The sequence below is a fragment of the Carassius carassius genome, chromosome 8 (genome assembly GCF_963082965.1).
Source record: "Carassius carassius chromosome 8, fCarCar2.1, whole genome shotgun sequence".
Classification (NCBI taxonomy): Eukaryota; Metazoa; Chordata; class Actinopteri; order Cypriniformes; family Cyprinidae; genus Carassius; species Carassius carassius.
The window spans coordinates 36,045,493-36,066,066 of NC_081762.1; the positions used below are offsets into that span (position 1 = coordinate 36,045,493).

Sequence of the window (20,574 nt, forward strand, 5' to 3'; positions counted from 1 at the left end):
TAGCTTGGATCAAGCTTGTTCACAAATGCCCTGAATCCCTCATCGTCCACGATGGTGAAGGGCTGCAGATCCTTCACCACCATGTTTATAAGAGCCTCATCCAATTCCCTCTGTCTGACTTTTAAAAGAGAAACAAAACATACTTTCAGACAAATACATTGGAAATATACAGCTTCAATTAGTGCACATCTATTAAAAGTATAGCCTACTGGTTCATTATTTGGAAACCTTCCAGTGTTTATAATCAGTGCTTTATATAACTTATAAACTTTATAAACAGTGTCCCAAAAGGTTGTAATTATATTTCAATTATAATTATATCCCAAACAATGCATACCTTGCTTAGATGACCCAGCAGTGTCAGTAGCAGGCCTAGGTACAGGGGGAATGCCATCCTCTGCACCCTGCAAAATGGCAGGATGAGTGCTCCTCAAATGGCGCATCATGGATGATGTATTGTTGCAGTAGGCTAGCTGCCGATCACAATACACACATCTCACTTTATTTGGGGTTTCTAAATGGAAATGCTCCCACACCACAGATGTACGGCATCTCTTCTGGGGAGCTTCCATTTTATCTATCTATCCAAATCTATCTATCTATATATGAATCGATCTATGTATCTAGATATGTATCTATAATCTATGTATCTATATATGTATCTATCTATAATATATGTATTTATATATGTATCTATAATCTATCTATATATGTATCTATCTATAATATATGTATTTATATATGTATCTGTAATCTATCTATATATGTATCTATCTATTAATCTAGCTGTCTATATATATTTATATCTATGTATCTATTAATGTGTCACTATATGTATACTCTGTCTGTCTCTAGCCTCTCAGTCAATGTGTTGTGTAAATTTAAATGTAAGTCTAAATTGCCTATAACTAATCAAATCGCACAAATGTCACTATATCACCAAAAATCCGCTATCTCACAGTCAAACTCCTCTCACAAAAACCCACGAGGTCAAAATGCGTTTATTTCACTTTTATACATATGTGCGATTGTGTGGTCTGTTCCCGACCGTTCCAATCAAACGCTGATTCGGCGGACCACACCTGATGAAACAATTAGTGAAACACTTCGAGGCTTCGTTTGGTCATAGTCACGTGACATGGGTGTTTCGAATCACGCTTCGGATCAGTGTTTCGACACATCTGCGCTTCGGGATCTCGCAAAGCTTCGGAACGACTGTTTCGCTTCAGCCATCCTTAATCTCCACTACAAATAGGAAAAAGAGGCTACAACTTGCACGAGCTCACCAAAATTGGACAGTTGAAGACTGGAAAAATGTTGCCTGGTCTGATGAGTCTCTGATGATTTCTGTTGAGACATTCAGAGGTAGAGTCAGAATTTGGCGTAAACAGAATGAGAACATGGATCCATCATGCCTTGTTACCACTGTGCAGGCTGGTGGTGTAATGGTGTGGGGGAGGTTTTCTTGGCACACTTTAGGCCCCTTAATGCCAACTGGGCATCGTTTAAATGCCACGGCCTACCTGAGCATTGTTTTTGACCATGTCCATCCGTTTATGACCACCATGTACCCATCCTCTGATGGCTACTTCCAGAAGGATAATGCACCATGTCACAAAGCTCGAATCATTTTAAATTGGTTTCTTAAACATGACAATGAGGTCACTGTACTAAAATGGCCCCCACAGTCACCAGATCTCAACCCAATAGAGCATCTTTGGGATGTGGTGGAACGGGAGCTTCGTGCCCTGGATGTGCATCCCACAAATCTCCATCAACTGCAAGATGCTATCCTATCAATATGGGCCAACATTTCTAAAGAATGCTTTCAGCACCTTGTTGAATCAATGCCACGTAGAATTAAGGCAGTTCTGAAGGGCGAAAGGGGGTCAAACACAGTATTAGTATGGTGTTCCTAATAATCCTTTAGGTGAGCGTATATGAAAAAATGTTGAAAAAATAAAAAATACAAAAAAACTTGTGCAAAAGCCAATTGCTAAGTTACGCCTCCATCAGATGACAGGTGCTTCACAGCGCAAAAGTGTGCTTAACTGCTTAGAAGCAGATCTTTTAGAAGTCGTGAACACCTCACTTCTTTCTGGGACATTTCCAAACTCCCAAAAAAACTGCAGTTGTTAAGCCCCTCCTGAAAAAGAGCAATCTTGATAACACCATTTTGAGCAATTTTAGACCAATATCTAATCTTCCTTTTATAGGCAAAATTATAGAAAAGGTGGTTTTTAATCAGATGAGCAAATATTAAACTCAAATGGATACCTGGACAATTTTCAATCTGGTTTTCCACCACATCACATTTTATGTTTGTAGTTTATTTAGAATATAATTAATTATCTCACAAGATAATTTTATATTCACTTCTGCGAGTGCAGATAAACAGTTCATTAGGAACAATCAAAGCTGACTTTCAAAGCTGAATTTTTTGCATCATTACTCCAGTCACACAATCCTTCAGACATCCTTTTAACAATCTGGTTTTCTACAAATTTTGTTTTACTGTTATTATCATCATTATTATTATTATTATTATTATTATTAATGTTGGAAAGAGCTGAGAATATTTTTTTCAGTTTTTTTTGCGGGGGGATAAATTGAAAGAACAGCATTGTTTGTTATCTGGATAATGTTATATTCAATTCAATTCAATTTAAGTTTATTTGTATAATGCTTTTTACGATACAAATCATTACAAAGCAACTTTACAGAAAATTAAGTTTCTACAATATTTAGTAGTAGCTTATAAGTGGTGACTGTCAGTTTGTGCGCATATGACAGAATTTTTCAGAAAAATTAATACAAGACGTAGTCAGCCAGACGATGAACATTATTAACAGCAATTTTTATATGATGCAGTCACACTTGTAGCAATATTTGTTAGTTCTGTTTGTTGATTCAGGGTTAGCATCTTCTGAGGTCCTCTGAGGGGTCAGCATCATCTCTTCTCAGGTGTTCTGGATCCAAACTGGAGCTTGTGTAAATCCTAGTTTCCACGGGATGTAAATCCCAGCAGAAACAGAGAAACAAATAGAGACATCATTAGCATAGCTGCTGTTCCAACAGAGTAAAATTAATTAGTTTAACACAGTCAGGTATATCTGTGACCACTGAGATGGCTTTATGGCCTCCCCCTGATGCTCACTTGCTGTCTTGTCTAGGAGTTTTGTTGGGTATGTGGTATTTATGTTTTGCAGAGCAGGAACCTGCTGAAAATCAGTTTTATACTGAGTCAGGCCCGATTGTCTTTAATATTTTCCTGTTTAAAAATATAAACTAAAAATAAATAAACAAGCTAAAGAATAAGAATGCACATTTGATCAGATGCAACTGCAGTCACAATTTAAGAGATGCATTATTCGAATGAGACCTTAGGGAGCATGATGGATTGTAACGTGGTATAAGGCTAGTTAGTTACGCAGGAACTAAACCATTTAGGGCCTTATAGGTAAGTAATGATAATTTGTAACTGATACGGAACTTAATAGGTAGCCAGTGCAGAGACTGTAAAATTGGGGTAATATGATCATATTGTCTTGATCTGGTAAGGACTCTAGCTGCTGCATTTTGGACTACCTGTAGCTTGTTTATTGACGAAGCAGGACAACCTCCTAGAAGTGCATTACATTAGTCCAGTCTAGAGGTCATGAATGCATGAACTAGGTTTTCTGCATCAGAAACAGATAACACGTTTCATAGCTTGGCAATGTTTCTTAGATGGAAGAATGCAGTTTTTGTAACATGGGAAATATGATTTTCAAAAGACAAGTTGCTGTATAATATAACACCCACATTTTTGACGGTAGAGGGAGTAACAGTACATCCGTCTAGTTGCAAATCGTAATCTACAAGATTCTGTGTACTGTTTTTTTGTACTGTTATATACTGTCTTATATAAATTTAATAGGAGAAAATTACTGGTCATCCAATCTTTTACATTTTTAACACACTCTGTTAGCTTAGATAATTTAGAAGTTTCATCTGGTCTCGTAGAGATATATAGCCGAGTATCATCAGCATAAGAGTGGAAACTAATCCCGTATTTTCTTATAATATTACCAAGGGGCAACATGTATATTGGAAATATAAGGGGACCTAGGACAGATCCTTGTGGCACTCTATATTTTTCTGGTGATAAATGAGATGACTCCCCATTTAAATAAACAAAATGGTAGCGATCAGACAGGTAGGATCTAAACCATCTTAGAGCCTGCCCTTGAATACCTGTATAGTTTTGTAATCTATCTAGGTCATGATCTATGGTGTCGAACGCAGCACTAAGATCAAGTAAAACTAGCAATGACATGCAGCCTTGATGTGACGCAAGAAGCAGGTCATTTGTAATTTTAACAAGTGCAGTTTCTCTACTATGGTGGGGCCTGAAACCTGACTGAAATTCTTTATACAGATCATTTTTTTGCAGGAAGGAGCTCAACTGATCTTTCAGTTCCTGTTCTTTACACCATGACAACAACCATTTTTTTAAAGCATCATGTCTACTGAACCTTTCATGTCTTCATCGATATGTGGGCAGTGGTCCTGACACATTGATCGTCGCCACGGGCGTCGTGCTGCGAACCATCTCGATCAGGCTCCTGAAGTCCCTCTTCGGCATGAAACACGACCGCTCTGGGGCTCTCGTCGGCCTTCAGGATCACGGGTATCTGCACAGAAACATTGAGAACACGAGCACCAGGGAAACAGTGAGTGTGCACTTTACCTTTGGTTAATGTAGCACGGACGTGTCAGACTATGGAGTCTCCGGTGATCACAGCATCGCGTTCTGTCTCGTGGAGGGGAGTGAAGCGGTTCTGGGTGGAGATCTCAAAGACTGGAAGGGGGAGAAGTTGTCACCCGGCGCCTGGCTCGCGTCCTCCGCTGTGGATTCACCCAGGGTCCATGAAGTCCTGTGCAGAGAAACACACGGAATAGACGTGGCGGGACTGTTTACCGGACTTGGTGTATACTTACCCTGGATTTGTGAGCATCAGCCCGGGATGATTCCAGTGCAGCTTTCCGCTCTCTCAGCTGGGCCTGCCTCACCTCCAGGTCGTGAATCTGCTTCTCCATGGCCTCCAACATGTCCTCACCTGCAATCAAAGGTAGACATACATCTGCCATTAAAGCAAGTAACAGTGAGTAAAGCAATGGAGAAAGTCGTGGAGCAGGTCTTTCTCGGTGCTGAGCGTGAAAGTCTGTGAGCAAGTTAGGGTCTAGCATATCTTGGCGAGGAACCCAACATCTCTCCTCGGGGCCATAATCCTCCCAGTCTACGAGGTACTCCAATCGACCGCCACGACGTCGGGAGTCTAGGATCTCTCATACCGTGTAGATGGGCTCAGCTTCAATGGGTGGCAACAGGGGTTTTTCGTCAGGGACCGGGTCTGTGGAAGGAATAGGTACAGAAGGATGATGTGGTTTTAAAAGAGACACATGAAAAGTTGGATGAATCGGATGCTGAGCAGGTAAACTTAACCGGTTCTGAGCATATTCTGCCCAAATGAGATAGCGATTCCAGGTGTTTTGGTTTTGGTGACAGAATCTTCTGAAGAATCGGCTTATGTCCTGTATTTTCCGTTCAGTTTGTCCATTGGCCTGAGGGTGATAACCGGAAGTGAGACTAACCGTAACATTTACATTTATTCATTTAGCTGACGCTTTTATCCAAAGCGACTTACAATTGCTATATATGTCAGAGGATATGTCAAGTGTCTTGCTCAGGGACATATTGGTGTCTCACAGTGGATTCTAACCCGGGTCTCTCACACCAAAAGCATGTGTCTTATCCACCGAGCCAACACCACCCCTAACATTGAGTTGAGAGAAGAATGCCGGCCATACTCTGGAGAGGAACTGAGCTCCTCGGTCCTAGACAATAGTTTACAGGTTTTAGAGAATCAATCAATGGCTAAGAGAATTTTTGTCAAGTTCTGCAAGTTTTGTCATCAGAGGGAGGAAGATCAGTGTCAAAATCAACTCCTATGTGAGACCATGGACGATGGGGAATGGGCAAAGGAACTAGTTTTCCGGGAAGGTAATTGTTTAGGTACTTTGGTGATTGCACAGAGAACACAACCCCTAATGAATTCTTGCACATCCTCGTGCATCCTCGGCCACCAGTACTTGTTCTGTATTGAAGTAAGAGTCTTATTTACTCCAGGGCGTCCTGTGCCAACTGTTGGTGAAACACACACTTTTCAGCCTTTGCATAGAGAGCATAGAGAATTCTCTTAATCGTTGGAGCACTTGAGCGACATGACATTGGTGGTCTCTTTCATTAGAGGTCTCTTTCATTTTTCAAAACCCCCCTATTTATTTGCCTGCAACTAATTTTAAGCAACTTGATTCAGTTGTTCTTTCATTTGTATGGAACTGTAAAACACCTCGCATAGCCTTGGGCTTCCCAATTTGAACCATTATTACTGGGCAGTAAGTGCCAGGGCTCTCACTTTCTGGCAAAGTGGTATTCTGGATGACATGCTACCTGAGACTTCACCTCTATGGATTCATGCAGAGGCTTTGTCAGCACCAGAGTCTTCAACTTTACTTTTTAAGGAATGTAATTCTATCTGTAAATTAGGCAGCAGTAATTTTGTGTTGAGAAATTCTTTGAAGATTTTGAATCAGATCAAATCATTTTATAAACTACCAAACGTCTCAATCAAAAAAACAATATTATGCAATCCTTCGTTTGAGCCTTTTCAGATTGATGGAGCTTTTTCAGGATGGAGGTAAAAAGGTTTATGCTGTATAGGAGATATCTATATAGAAGATCAATTTGCATCCTTTTTGCAACTTAAAAATACATTTGTACTCCTACACTCTCACTTCTGCTATTTGCAAATTAGAAATTATGTTAAGAAAAATATTCCACATTTTATAAATAAACCTGAAAATCATATTATTCATGAACTTTTATCTTCTAATCCTGAAGTTAGACATTTGGTATCTCGTTTTGTTCATGCTTTTACAACACCCATATTAACCAAACACCTTAAAATAGCCTGGTCTACTGACCTGAACGACGATGTGTCTCATGAGATCTGGGAAGAAGGCCTGTCGAGAACAAAGAGCTGTTACATACAAGATGGTGCCGCCGAGTCCGGTCGCCGTCCAGGTCGCTCCGCTTAGATTATGTTTTTATTTACTTTTTTACCTACTTTTGCTTTCTCTTTTTACACACATTACCTCTGCACTGATCATATACGACATAGAAACACTTTTGGACATTGGACACCGCTTAACTGACCTGTTTCAGGACACTTTATCCTCCAACCCATCGTGGCCATCTGAGATTCTCCGGAACGCCGAGATGAACAATGGCCACCTGAATAACCACCCGAGGCGACGGATCAAGAAACACAGCGGGAAACGTGCTGGGATTCGCAACAGATTGAGGAAAAGAGCACACAGCCCTCCTTTACCGAGCATTCTGCTCGCCAATGTCCAGTCTCTGGAGAATAAGATGGACGATCTTAGAGCCAGGATAAGTTTCCAACGGGACATTAGGGACTGTAACATCCTTTGTTTGTCTGAAACGTGGCTCACGCCCTTGGTCCCAGACGCTGCTGTAACGCCGTCTGAAAAATTCTCTGTTTTACGGATGGACAGGACAGCCGAGGCCGGCAAATCCAAAGGCGGAGGAGTGTGTTTCATGATTAACAAGAAATGGTGTGATCCCAGGAATATCTCCACACTGTCGCGCTCCTGCTCGCCTCATCTGGAACATTTAACCATTATTTGCCGCCCATTCTATCTGCCCCGGGAGTTCTCATCGATCATCATAACTGCTGTTTACATCCCACTACAAGCAGACACCGGTTTGGCTTTGTCTGAGCTTCACGACGCGCTCAGCGGCTACATCAACAAACATCCTGACGCTGCTATTATCATCGCTGGGGACTTTAACAAAGCCAAACTCAAGCAAGTTATGCCTAATTTTTATCAACATGTATCCTGTCCAACCAGAGGACCGAATACACTGGATCATTGCTACACTCAGTTTAAGAATGCCTACAAAGCTCGCTCAATACCGGCTTTCGGCAGATCGGACCATGCCGCCATTTTCCTCACACCGGAATATAAACAACGGCTCGTTCAAGATCCCCTGGTGCAGAGGGTGGTGACGCGATGGTCCGCCCAATCAGAAGCAACGTTACAGGCGGCTCTTGATGACGTAGACTGGGACAAGTTCATCTGACGTCAGCGAGTTCACGGATGTAACGTTAAGCTTTGTAAACATGCTAGCCGAACAAGCCACGGATACAATAACTACAAGGTCATTCTCAAATCAGAAACCGTGGGTGGACAGATCAATCCGTGCAGCAGTAAACAAACGAACTGCTGCTTACAACGCCGGTCTTCTGTCAGGAAACATGAGCGAGTACAAAGCATCGTGCTATGCTCTCCGGCGCGCAGTAAGAGCAGCCAAACACAGATACAGGGAACGCATAGAGTCACATTTCCAGCTAAATGACTCCCGACGCATGTGGCAAGGACTAAGGACCATCTGTGACTTTGGAAATAAATCCTCTGCAGAGGTGAGAGCAGATCCGTCGCTGGCTGACGAGCTAAACACTTTCTACGGCCGCTTTGAAAACAATCTAAGCAGTGTGAGTCTGCCGATCAGCGCTTCAGGAAGCAGCAGTCAGATCAGCGATCATCATGCGATCACCGTGTCGGAGGACGAGGTTCGGAGGGCACTAAAGCGAGTGAATGTAAGGAAAGCAGCCGGACCTGATGGGATTTCTGGCCGTGTTCTGCGGTCCTGCACTGATCAGCTCGCTGGTTTGTTTACATCCATTTTTAATGAGTCTCTTGCTACATCGGTGGTTCCCACCTCATTCAAAAAATCGGTCATCATCCCTGTGCCTAAAAACAATAAACCCTCTTGTCTGAATGACTATCGTCCAGTTGCCCTCATATCAATAGTCATGAAGGTCTTTGAGGGACTGGTTAAAAACGTCATCTGCTCCTCCATACCGGATACTTTGGACCCTCTTCAGTTTGCCTACCACTGATGATGCCATCTCTCACATCCTGCACTCTTCTCTCACACACATTGACAGCAATAACAGGAACTACGTAAGGCTGCTATTTATTGACTATAGCTCAGCTTTTAATACTATAGTCCCCTTAAAGCTAGCTTCTAAACTCATAGACCTCGGCCTGAATTCTTCACTCTGCAACTGGATTCTTGATTTCCTCACCGGCAGACCTCAAGTGGTGAAACTAGGCCAGTACACCTCCAGCTCCATCACCCTGAACATAGGAGCCCCACAGGGCTGTGTCCTGAGTCCCCCGCTCTTCTCTCTCTACACACATGACTGCGTGTCTTCGCACAGCTCCACATCCATTATCAAATTTGCTGATGATACTGTGGTTCTGGGCCTCATTCACAACAATAATGAGACCGCATACTTGGATGAGGTAGAGAAATTAACATCATGGTGCCAGGACAACTGTCTCTTTCTGAATGTGAGCAAAACTAAAGAGCTGATTGCTGACTTCAGGAAGAGACAGCAGCAGCCCTATACTCCTCTTATGATCAGCGGGACCCCTGTGGAGAGGGTGAGCAGCTTCAAGTACCTTGGTGTAAACATCTCGGAGGACCTGACTTGGACTACTCACATTCAAACACAGGTTAATAAAGCCAGGAAAAGACTGTACCATCTGCGACAGCTGAGGAAATTCAGGGTCTCACCAGCAATCCTGAAAACTTTCTATTCTGGGGCTATAGAAAGTGTATTGACTCAGTGCATCTCAGTGTGGTATGGGAACAGCTCCAGTCAAGACTGCAAAGCACTGCAGAGAGTTGTGCGCTTAGCTGAGCGCATCTCAGGGTCTGCTCTCCCCTCTCTGCAGGACATCTACCTCAAACGCTGCAGAAGTAGAGCTACTAAAATCATCAAGGACTCCATCCACCCTAGTAACCATATTTTCACTTTGCTGCCATCTGGTAAGCGCTACCGTTGCCTGATGGCAAAAACCGAGAGACTCAGGAGGAGTTTCTTTCCCCAGGCCATCAGGCTCCTAAACTCTTAACCAGCCCCTTACATCCTCATGCCTCCACTTAATGTTCACTTTATCTTTTTCATTTTATTCACTACCTCACATAGACACACTGACAGTGTCACCGTGTTTGCACATTTGCTTCTTGTACATTCCTGTGTATCTTATATTTAAGACCACAGTAAAATGCATATATGCACATTGTACATCCCTGTACATCTTAATATTTAAGACTTCAGTTTACGTTCATGCACATTATTTTGCGTTCTGTTGAATTCTACAATATACATCTTTTTTATATTTTATTCTTATATTTTTATTGTTTACTTTTATTTCATTCTTACATAGCTATATTTATGTATATTTCCATCTGTGTTGTTTTCTTTAATATTTGCACTGTCCATGGAGCGGACCTGACTCACATTTCACTGCTGGTTATGTATGCTATATATAATTTAGTATGTGACAAATAAAACTCTTGAATCTTACGTAAATTCGAGATATAAATTAATCCAGTTCAAAGTTATGCTTTGCATTCATTACTCCAAAACTAGATTTAACTAAATATTTACCTCCATTTCTTGGAGGTTTGGTTCCTTGCCGCTGTCGCCTCTGGCTTGCTTAGTTGGGGTCACTTCATCTACAGCGATATCGTTGACTTGATTGCAAATAAATGCACAGACACTATTTAACTGAGCAGAGATGACATCACTGAATTCAATGATGAACTGCCTTTAACTATTATTTTGCATTATTGACACACTGTTTTCCTAATTAATGTTTAAATCTTTTTTTTTAAAGTGCTATATAAATAAAGGTGACTTGACTTGACTGAAAAATTTATTTATAACAAACTAGTGTATTAATAAGCACATTAAAGTGAAGCTTAAAATATATTTGAACTATAGCTCAAGAAGTATAAGTGTAATAAATAATATAGACAAGTACAATTAAATTACACTAAAGATCCTTAAAGTTATTACATTTTAACACAACTATATATATTAAATTATATTGCAATTAGCTTAGAGTTGAGTCTTAAGCATATCTTCAAGAGTACTTAACATACTTGCTCCAAAATAACATATTTATTAGCACTTAGTATAGTATAGTAAAAATATAAGAAGTGCATCAATATTAGTACAACTTAAGTGTATTTATTTTTTTATCTGGTTTATCTGTTTCAGTTAGGATCTATAAGCTAATGTTTAATTGAACTTAGACGGATGAACTTAGATGGATTATTCTTTAACAGTTTTTCCATAAGTGCTGATGGACATTCCATCTAGATCAGGAACAAGGAAATGTCGACCAGGAAATATTGCATCTGCTCATGTCTATCAAGACTCCAGGAAAAAACACAAGAGCAGAGGGGATTTATGCATGTGTGCATATAATGTGTCATAAATTACTCACTCATTCACTTGAATGACAATTATGCTGAGATCAAGTTCATTAACAAATTTTCCCAGACATGAAAATATCCAAATGACGTGTCATTAGTAACCCTTTGAAATAATCATTAATAATTTATTTTTTAATTGTCCGGAAAAGTGTGTGAAAAAAAAAAAAACTAAATTAACAAATTTCTGCAGTCATAAAATCATAAAATCAAAATCATGTTATCAAAAAAACCCTTTTACAACACTGATACTTTTACTGAGATAAAAGACAAAAAAAAAAAAAAACTATCATTATATTTCAAAATGGATACTTTATTGTAACATATATCATCAAATTATTGTATTAGTGCTACCAATATTACATCAATATTGTCATTTTCATTTTGATTTAATAGTTTTAATTTAGTCCAATATTCACTGTATCTTTACCATTGCAAGATTTTAGTGCAACTTTCACTAACAACTGCAAATGGATTTATATGTATACTGTACCTACAGTAAATGCACTTTATTTTCCCACTGGTCACAATTGTTACTGTCATCATGTTTACTCATTCTATGATCACACTTAACAAAACTGAGTAATTGTGAATTTATATACAAGTATTAATGCTAGACATGTTAAAGATTTCATGTCCCAAAATCTTTGTCATCTGTTTATGCTAACTAAATAAACTGCTCTGGTCATGTGACACTGCAGATATTTAATTGAGACCCTGTATTTTTTTTCATATTTGCAGGAAATGCACTAATACATTAGTAAGATTTTTAGAACTTTATTAATGAATACCTTCTTTGCAGTCACCGTTGTGGGATAAAATGGGTTAATGACAAACATAACATTCCCAATGTTCAGTAATGTGGTTTAATCAATGTAACTGAATACAAATGCAAAGTTGCGTTTGCAGAAATGCATTGAAAATCATATTGATGGAAAGAATAAAAAGGAAAATTTACAAAAAGATAAACTTGATTCAAATATAAATACACAAAAACCTGTTAGATGCAGTTTATACATAGGAACTAGGGGTGTAACGATACTTTCGGTTCGGTACGCGGTACGCATTATGGACCGAACGGTTCGTTGGACTAATTAATTATATTTGGAAAATAAAAAAAAATAGTGAAATATAATGATATGCGTTCAACAAGGTAGCCCAATAACCCAAACGACGTAACAGGCAACGCCCCGACACCCCCGAAGAAGAAAAAAACACCACTTATATGTTTATGTTAGGCTACTCAGTCAGGCGCTCGCTCAAAAATGGCCAATGCGTTTAACAGACCAGAAATAGAAGATCCTCCAATAACCAACAGGTCTGGGGTCTCATTTATAAAACTATGCGTAGGATCTTTACTAAAAGTTTACGTGCGCCCAAAAGCCAAAAATGGCGTACGCCAAAAAATATTCCGATTTATAAAACCGTGCGTACGCACACCTGTAAGCAATGTTCCCTTTATAAATCACAGATCACCCGCAGATGTGCGTACGTGAACCAGCCTCATATCCCGCCCTGTACACGCCCATTTTTAACCATAAATAGTCAATGCAAATCACCTCATGATTGCTGATCAGCATGTAAATGAGAGTGGAATCCCATATATACCTGGAAAACTGGCATGCGACCCGCCAATTAATTAATCCAAGAAAGTGAAAACGTGCATTTCTGTTAGCCTAATTTTAATAATGGCGACAGGTGAGAAAAGAGGAAAAAAACGTAATTTCTCAGATACTGAGATTGAAACACTTGTATGGGAGGTGGAGGCTCGGAAAACTGTGTTATTTGGTGGCCACAGCAGTGGGGTCACTAATAAAAAGAAGCAGTGCGAGTGGCAAAGTATTGCTTCTGCCGTCAATTGTGTCAGTGGGACAGAACGGACAGTTGCAGAATTAAAGAAAAAATGGTCCGACCTGAAGGTATACAAATTTTTTTTTTACCAACATATTACATTTGTGTTTTATTAGGCTATATACCTATATAAATAGCAATATTGATTTTCAAAAAGTTTTATTTACATGTGCTTACAGTATGCAAAATATGTGAAATAAAGATTCTCATTCATTCAAGGTGGAGGCAAAGAGAAAACTGTCCTCCCACCGCCAGAGCGTAGCTGCAACTGGTGGGTGCCCATGTACAGCTGATCTCACATCAGTGGACAGCAAAATCGCGGCTATAATTGGGGAGGTCAGCGTGTGTGGTATTGTGTCGGAAAAGGAGGGAGACACTGACGTGACTGAAACCACAGAGGAGCAAGGTTAAACCGATTTTTAATCATTAACGCTGTACATTTGAGTGTGTGGGGTGATAAATGGATAAATGTTGCCAATTGTTTGTCCTCCAGTCCTTCCGGAGTCTGAAGCTGTAAATGAACAGGAGGTTCAGGGTGAGGGGTTCTCAGATGCAGATGCACAGCGTCCGGCTCAAAGCAGTGCCCCTTCTGCGTCTGGCACGTCCAAAAGTGGTCGGGTACTCACTGACGCAGTCCTGCAGTTACAGCGAGAGACAATAAACGCTGTCAACAGGGTTGCAGATGAGCTACGGCAGATGAGAGAAGTGATGCAAGAAATTGCACAATCATTAAAAGATGCAGTTAAAACATGAACCTTGAGTTTTGTCTCTCTTTACAAACGCCGCATGACATCCTCACGGATTCTTGCACCTCGTTGATATCCCTCTTGTCGGCCAGGGGGCTGTGGCTCGGGGTCGTAATGCTGGGGTAGAGGGAGATCAGGAGGGAGAGGAATACCGTTTCTCAGTGCTATATTGTGCAAAACACCACACGCCCTGACAATCTTGCACACTTTTGCTGGATGGTATAAAAGTCTGCCACCCGAGGCATCCAGAGCACGCCATCTGCATTTCAGGATGCCGATGGCACGCTCCACAACTGCGCGGGCACGAGAGTGGACCTCGTTATAATGAGTTTCCTCTGCGCTCTGCGGGTTTAAAAATGGGGTGAGGAGCCAGCGTCTCAGGGGGTAGCCACTGTCGCCTGCAGGTTATAATTATATTAAAAACAAAATTGTTACAGTTTCTACTTTTTAATATTGTTAAACTCACCAAGAAGCCAGCCATCACGTACTGCGCCTGCATTTAGTCTGTTCCCTACACTGCTATGTGTCAAGATAAAGGAATCATGTGTTGAACCAGGCCAGCGTGCCACAATGTTTGTGAGGGTCATGTTGGAGTCACATATGATTTGCACATTAATAGAATGCACATGCTTTCTATTAACATAAGCAAATTCATTTTCAGATGGTGCCCTTATAGCAACATGAGTGCAGTCAATTGCGCCGATTACATTTGGGAAACCAGACATTGCTGCAAATTGCGTTTTAATTTCGGCCTGTTCTCGCACAGTGTAGGGGAACCTGATGTATCGACTAACCATATTAAGTATACCATTTAAAACGACAGATATTATGGCACTCAGGGACGGCTGTGATATACCAGACCTATAGGGTGAGATGATAGATTCCAATAGAATTATTTCATATACAAAAAGGTCTTAGAGACAAATTTGAGGATTACTTATAGTTTTTTTATATTATTAATTTACCTGTCTGCCAATTCCCGCTGGAAACAGCCGGTTGCCAAGAACCCCAGAGTGGTGAGGACTTGTATTTGGACTGGGATGGCATGGTTCCGGCGTGTTGCCCTCTCTAATACTGGACCCAATTCAGCACATAGATCCAAGAGCACAGCTCTAGGGAATCTAAATCGGCTTATTAGCCAGTCATCATCATGGGCCAGGAAATCATCATGGTCCCTGAAAACTCGTTCTCTCCTTATTCTGCCATTAGCGTAATCCTCCAACAGTGCCAGGAGTGCCATCATGAAGCATTACATACCCGGGTCACCGGAGAATTTATATGTTTCTAGCAAATAGACTGATCGTTAACACCTTGACAAAATCACTTAATTAATTTGTGGGCGAAAATTTAAGACGAAAATGTTATAGTGAACACATGCTTCTTGACGGTTTTGTAATGAACACCGTAATAGTTAGGACCGATGATGAGTAGCGATTGTGCTTCATGACTGTATTTGCAGACTTTGACATTTTATGATATAGGCTATGTACATTAAGGAAAATATTTCCTTTTTACACTGTGTTCTGCAGTTCTCTAATAAAAGGGTATTTCATGCTATTCTGTAGGCTATCACATGTATCGCGCCATGTCCTCCTGTGCTCCCGTTGTGGACAATGTGACTGTAAGGCAGCGCTGATTATTATTTTATTTTACTTTTAATACATTTTGAATTACGTTTGGATTTTACTAGATGTATATAGCCTAAAACAATCGGCACAAATAACACTGTTGGATTTAATCTTCATGATAATGTGGATATAACGTATGAAATGGAGTGAAAATTAAATGTCATTCATTCTTATAATCGTTCTTCTCACATTTATTTTCTACAATCTAACTTCAGTTCACGACCTCACCATCGGTGTCGCCAATTCCCTCTGTCTCCAGAATGTGCGTACGCACGGCTCAAAGTTTGCTTAAAGGTGCGCACATTCTCCCGTCAAGTTTGTTTTTTATAGATCACAACCTTTGCGTGGGAACTGGCGTACGTACGTTTCCAGCCCCGTTTTGTGCGTACGCACGCTTTATAAATGAGGCCCCTGGTGTTTGGGTGCACTTTGGATTCCCTGTAAGCTATAATGGTGATGGCAAGAGAGTGGTGGATAAAAAAACAACGATATGTCTCATCTAGGGTACACCAGCGGGAATACAAAAAAAAAAAAAAAACACCAGCGGGAATACTTGAAACATGTCAACTCATTTACGCCGACATCACCTTAGTGTGTCAGTATCTGGGAAAAGACGAAAAAAAGGAGAAACATACACGCAACAAACTATCCCCGCAGCATTAAGACAGACATTTCCAACGGATTCAAACAGGGCAAAAGACATCACCACGGCGATTGGTAGGCTACATTTACGTTATAGCCGCGGATATGAGACCTTACTATTTACCATTCATTCTATCATCACCATTATAGCTTACAGGGAATCCAAAGTGCACCCAAACACCAGACCTGTTGGTTATTGGAGGATCTTCTATTTCTGGTCTGTTAAACGCATTAGCCATTTTGCAACGAGCCTTCAGCGCGTACTGAGTGAGCGAGCGCCTTACTCTGTAGTGGAAAACGGAGGTTTTAAGAAAATGCTTAATGTAATTGAGCCCCGTTACAATATTCCTTCACGAGCCCATTTCAGACAGACCGTAATTCCTGCTTTGTTCCAAAAAACATAAGCCCTATAGAGAACCAATTGAGTAAAAACACACTCAATATAAAGAGTTATAGAGTTCCATAAAAAAAGTTACATCTTTGTATTTGTTCATAACTACTACAATAATATAACATTTTCATTTTTTTATAAGGAGCTGTTTTTGTTTTATACAGTATGCTGCTAAGAAAACACCATAGAAGATGGGTAAAAATAGCTCCATCATTGTTCAATGTAAAAAAAACAAAAAAAAAACATACTTTGTTAGTTTTAATAAATAAAACATTTTTTAAAAATCAAGGAAATTTATCTGCCAATTTTTTCTTTTTGCTGTATCTAAAACGTACCGAACCGTACCGAACCGAACCGTGACACCAGTGTATCGTATCGAACCGAACCGTGAATTTTGTGAACCGTTACACCACTAATAGGAACATAACAGAATGATTGCTATTTACTTCCATTGTCAGACAAAAGTGTTATACAGGGCTAAGCTCATACAAAAATAATAAAGTCCATAATTTTTATAAATCTCTTGTCATGGTGCCTATGGACAGTCAGGATCTGCAGACCATTGATTCTGAATCACAAATGTTTTGGCCGGCCGTTGGCTTGTGTAACTACACTCTGGAAGAACTTCTTTGTTTTTTTCACGACTGTTACTACAAGTGCTGAGGAAGGTCAGGAATACAGGTATGAATACGATGCCATGGACGGCCCCAAACAGTATGACTAAGAACATGATCTTGAAGAAAGTCCTGAAGATGTAGCTTTTAGCAGCCGCGAGGACCACCACACCTGCGATAGTGGACACAGCTCCCTGAACGATCGGATAGCCCAGTTTAGTGATTGCATCCATGGCTTTCTCATTCGCTGACGATTTTTCACTTGACACAAAAGCATAGGATATATGAGCAGAGAAGTCCACAGAAAACCCAATACAGATGACAAGATTAATCATTGACACGGAGTCTAAACTAACATCCCATAATGCCATGAATCCGGTCACTCCTACAATGACAGATGCGATGGCGAACGTCACCCAGAGAGAGCAGAGCGGGTTTGGGATCAGCAGGAGTGAAATGAATAACATGGCACAAGTAGCAACTACTATATTTTGGATCGTATTAGGGATGATGACTGCATATTGGTCAAAATAGATGAACGCAGGGTGGTACACTGTCAGATCCACAGGCGTCTGCAAATTCCCACATTCAGCTGTGGTTTCTCTAAACGCATTCAGCATGTTCTTCTCATCAATTGCTGTGCGGACGTTCACCGTCTGAACAAACAAACGTGATGCATGAATTTGATTGTTAGTGAAATTGACATCTTGACTAAAACCAGAATAATTAAGGAATGTGGTTAGATGGCTTTTAAATTGAGTTTCATTGTTCACATTAAAACCAGCATTAAACGCCACATACTCATGAAGCCAAGAAACAGGCCGAATGTATGAATCTGCCATTGTCAGATTTTGAAAATGTTTCAAACACAAGTCAAGACTTTCACGAGCAGTGGGGTTCCAGTACTGGAAATGCTCATCCTTTATAACTAACATGACGTTAGGACCAAAATCAGAAAAGAATTCATCCTCATTGTCATAGTAATCACCAACATATGAGCTGTCTACTGCTAAATGTTTCAGATCTAGACCTTCCTGTATTTGGAAGCACCCGTAGATACTGACTGCCAAATACCCGGCATAGATCAGACACACAAGCACCTTAACCCACACTCTTGTCAGGAAAGGGCCGTAATATTTTTTAAAGAATGAATCCATTGGCATTTCAAACTCCTTATGTGTGTTTTTATCATAAGATCCACCAACACAACACCCTTTAGCATCACCACTGGCTTCTGGGACTCTCATGCAGGTCAGCCAGTGTCTGTTGCCTTTCTCTCGTCTCCCGTTGAACGCAAGACAGGCGCCAAAGAAGGTGATGTTGAAGACGTAGCAGAACAGAAGAGCTGTGCTGGTGTACATGCAGAAAGACTGAACGGAGCGGAACGGCGTCAGGAGGCCGATGTAGAACGCCAGCACATCCGTCAGTGTGGTGATAGTGATGGACACGCCAGCCTCCTTATACGTCTCTGCTAAGCGAACCTCAACGGCTTTATCAACTTCAGTCTTCTGCCAGCAGGAGATCATTATGAACATGTCATCAACACCAACACCTGCAGGAAAGCAGAGACTGTGAACCTCCGCTGTGAGACCTCGACTAGGTGATGAAATGAATGAAGTTTACCCAGAATCAGAAACGGGGCTGTGGCCACGGTCATGGCAAATGGCACTCCGCAGAACAGCAGCAGTCCAAAGCTGGCCAACACGGCCAAACCGGCGGAGACGACCCCGAATGCAGCCACCCACACCTTTGTCCTGACACAGTCTAACCTGCAGAACGAGACAAGGGATAAATGACATAGCTAGAGATAGAAATGTACTAATGTGGTTTTAATTCTCTACAATACCTTAAACAAGACAGAATTGAAATGGTAATGGCCAGGAAATACGTAACAGAGAAGAGGGGGATCACAGAGTCTGCATTGGTCTCCAACTCCTTCTGTCTTGATACTGATGTAAAGTAAGACACATGGAGCTGTAGAGATTCAACATAAAACACTTCAGTGTAGTTACTGCTTATCTGAATGTGTTACACTGAGTTCAAGCACAGTGAAGAAACAGCAAATGATGACAGAATATGAACATCCTGCAGGAAAATCAAGCAAATGTAAATTTGTTTGGTTCATTTTATCAAAACATTGGAACGTTTTCCCACATGACTTGGTGAGTTAGAGTTATTAGATAATATTTGATTAATGTCATCTGAGGTACATCAGGCATCTGTATACATCTAGATATAACTCATAACATTTATTTTGTCTTACCATTTTCTGTTGTGTATAGTTTGAGAAGAGTTTTAGAAAGCCATCGAGCCACTCAGAGTTGTTCTTTGTCTTCTCCTCATCTAGGAAATAAAAAAGCCTGACCGCTTTTGCGCACAATATCTCTAAGCTACCTTGCTTTAGCTTTACACCCCCAATACTTGTTCCCAAAAATGTGCCATTATTCATTGGATATGTTATGGCTGAAGAAACTATTTCAGCAGCATTGTAATTTATAATGTCTAAAATTGCATTTGATATGCACCTTCCATTTGCTTTGGCACAGAGCTCTTCAAAAGTGTTTCCTGCCGCAATATTTTTCACTTGTCTGTCTAACTCAATAATGTTGTTAAAAGCTGCTTCAGTTAATATATTTTCTCCATGTAAGCCTGTGATGATCAAAGAGGCATAAGTGCCATCGGAAGAAAGCCGTAGCTGAGAAAACTCTTCCGATTGTGGGAAATTTTCCACCACAAACGCTCTCTCCATTTTGGCAGGTGCATTGACGGGCGTGAACTGGTCTTCAATATCATTTGCCTTCCTCTCCTGAAGAAAGATGAAACCGGCTCCAAGGGCAGCAGCTACAAATAAAGCTACTAAAAGAAACACACATGGATGTCTACCAACAAAACAACCAAGCTTTTGAAAGGCCAGAGACAGGGGCTGCTCGATGCAGTCTGTTTTACACTTCGCCATCCTCCAGACTCCTCAACAGTCTGCTGGGAATCTCTTGCTCTTCAGAAGCATTCTCCTATTTCAATGACTCACTGTTGTCATTACACACTTATAGAGCTGACCACTAACAACCCATTTGTTACTCATGAACAAAATAAGGTTGCTCATTAACAAACTTCCTTGTCAGGACTTGCCCTCTTCATCGCTGCCGGGAACTGCATGCTTAACCAATGGGCTGTTTTTAACCTTAAGGGACTGTAACTAGGGCCCTCAACACCCCTGGAAATCATCTATTCAGGAAAATATCTGATATAACTATAGTCATCATCAATTTTTATTAAG

The 20,574-nt window shown here is 40.7% G+C and overlaps 1 protein-coding gene across 1 annotated transcript; it reads right to left on the minus strand.

Moving 5' to 3' along the window:
* Window positions 1-17,104: 17,104 nt before the first annotated feature.
* On the minus strand, window positions 17,105-20,315 carry LOC132145736 (patched domain-containing protein 3-like). The gene is made up of 4 exons (XM_059556959.1): window positions 19,561-20,315; window positions 19,144-19,271; window positions 18,921-19,066; window positions 17,105-18,849 (listed from the first exon to the last, which is right to left on the minus strand). The coding sequence occupies exons 1-4, from the start codon at window positions 20,251-20,253 to the stop codon at window positions 17,219-17,221; spliced, it is 2,598 nt and encodes an 865-aa protein (XP_059412942.1). The 5' UTR covers window positions 20,254-20,315; the 3' UTR covers window positions 17,105-17,218.
* Window positions 20,316-20,574: the final 259 nt, after the last annotated feature.

Bases quoted from the DNA above. Each gene is read 5' to 3' on its own strand.
- LOC132145736 (XM_059556959.1), bottom strand. From the start codon at position 20,253: ATGGCGAAGTGTAAAACAGACTGCATCGAGCAGCCCCTGTCTCTGGCC. The intron at 19,272-19,560 runs GTAAGACAAAAT...GAATCTCTACAG, and splicing joins ACTATACACAACAGAAAATG to CTCCATGTGTCTTACTTTAC. The intron at 18,850-18,920 runs GTAAACTTCATT...GCTTTCCTGCAG, and splicing joins AGCCCCGTTTCTGATTCTGG to GTGTTGGTGTTGATGACATG.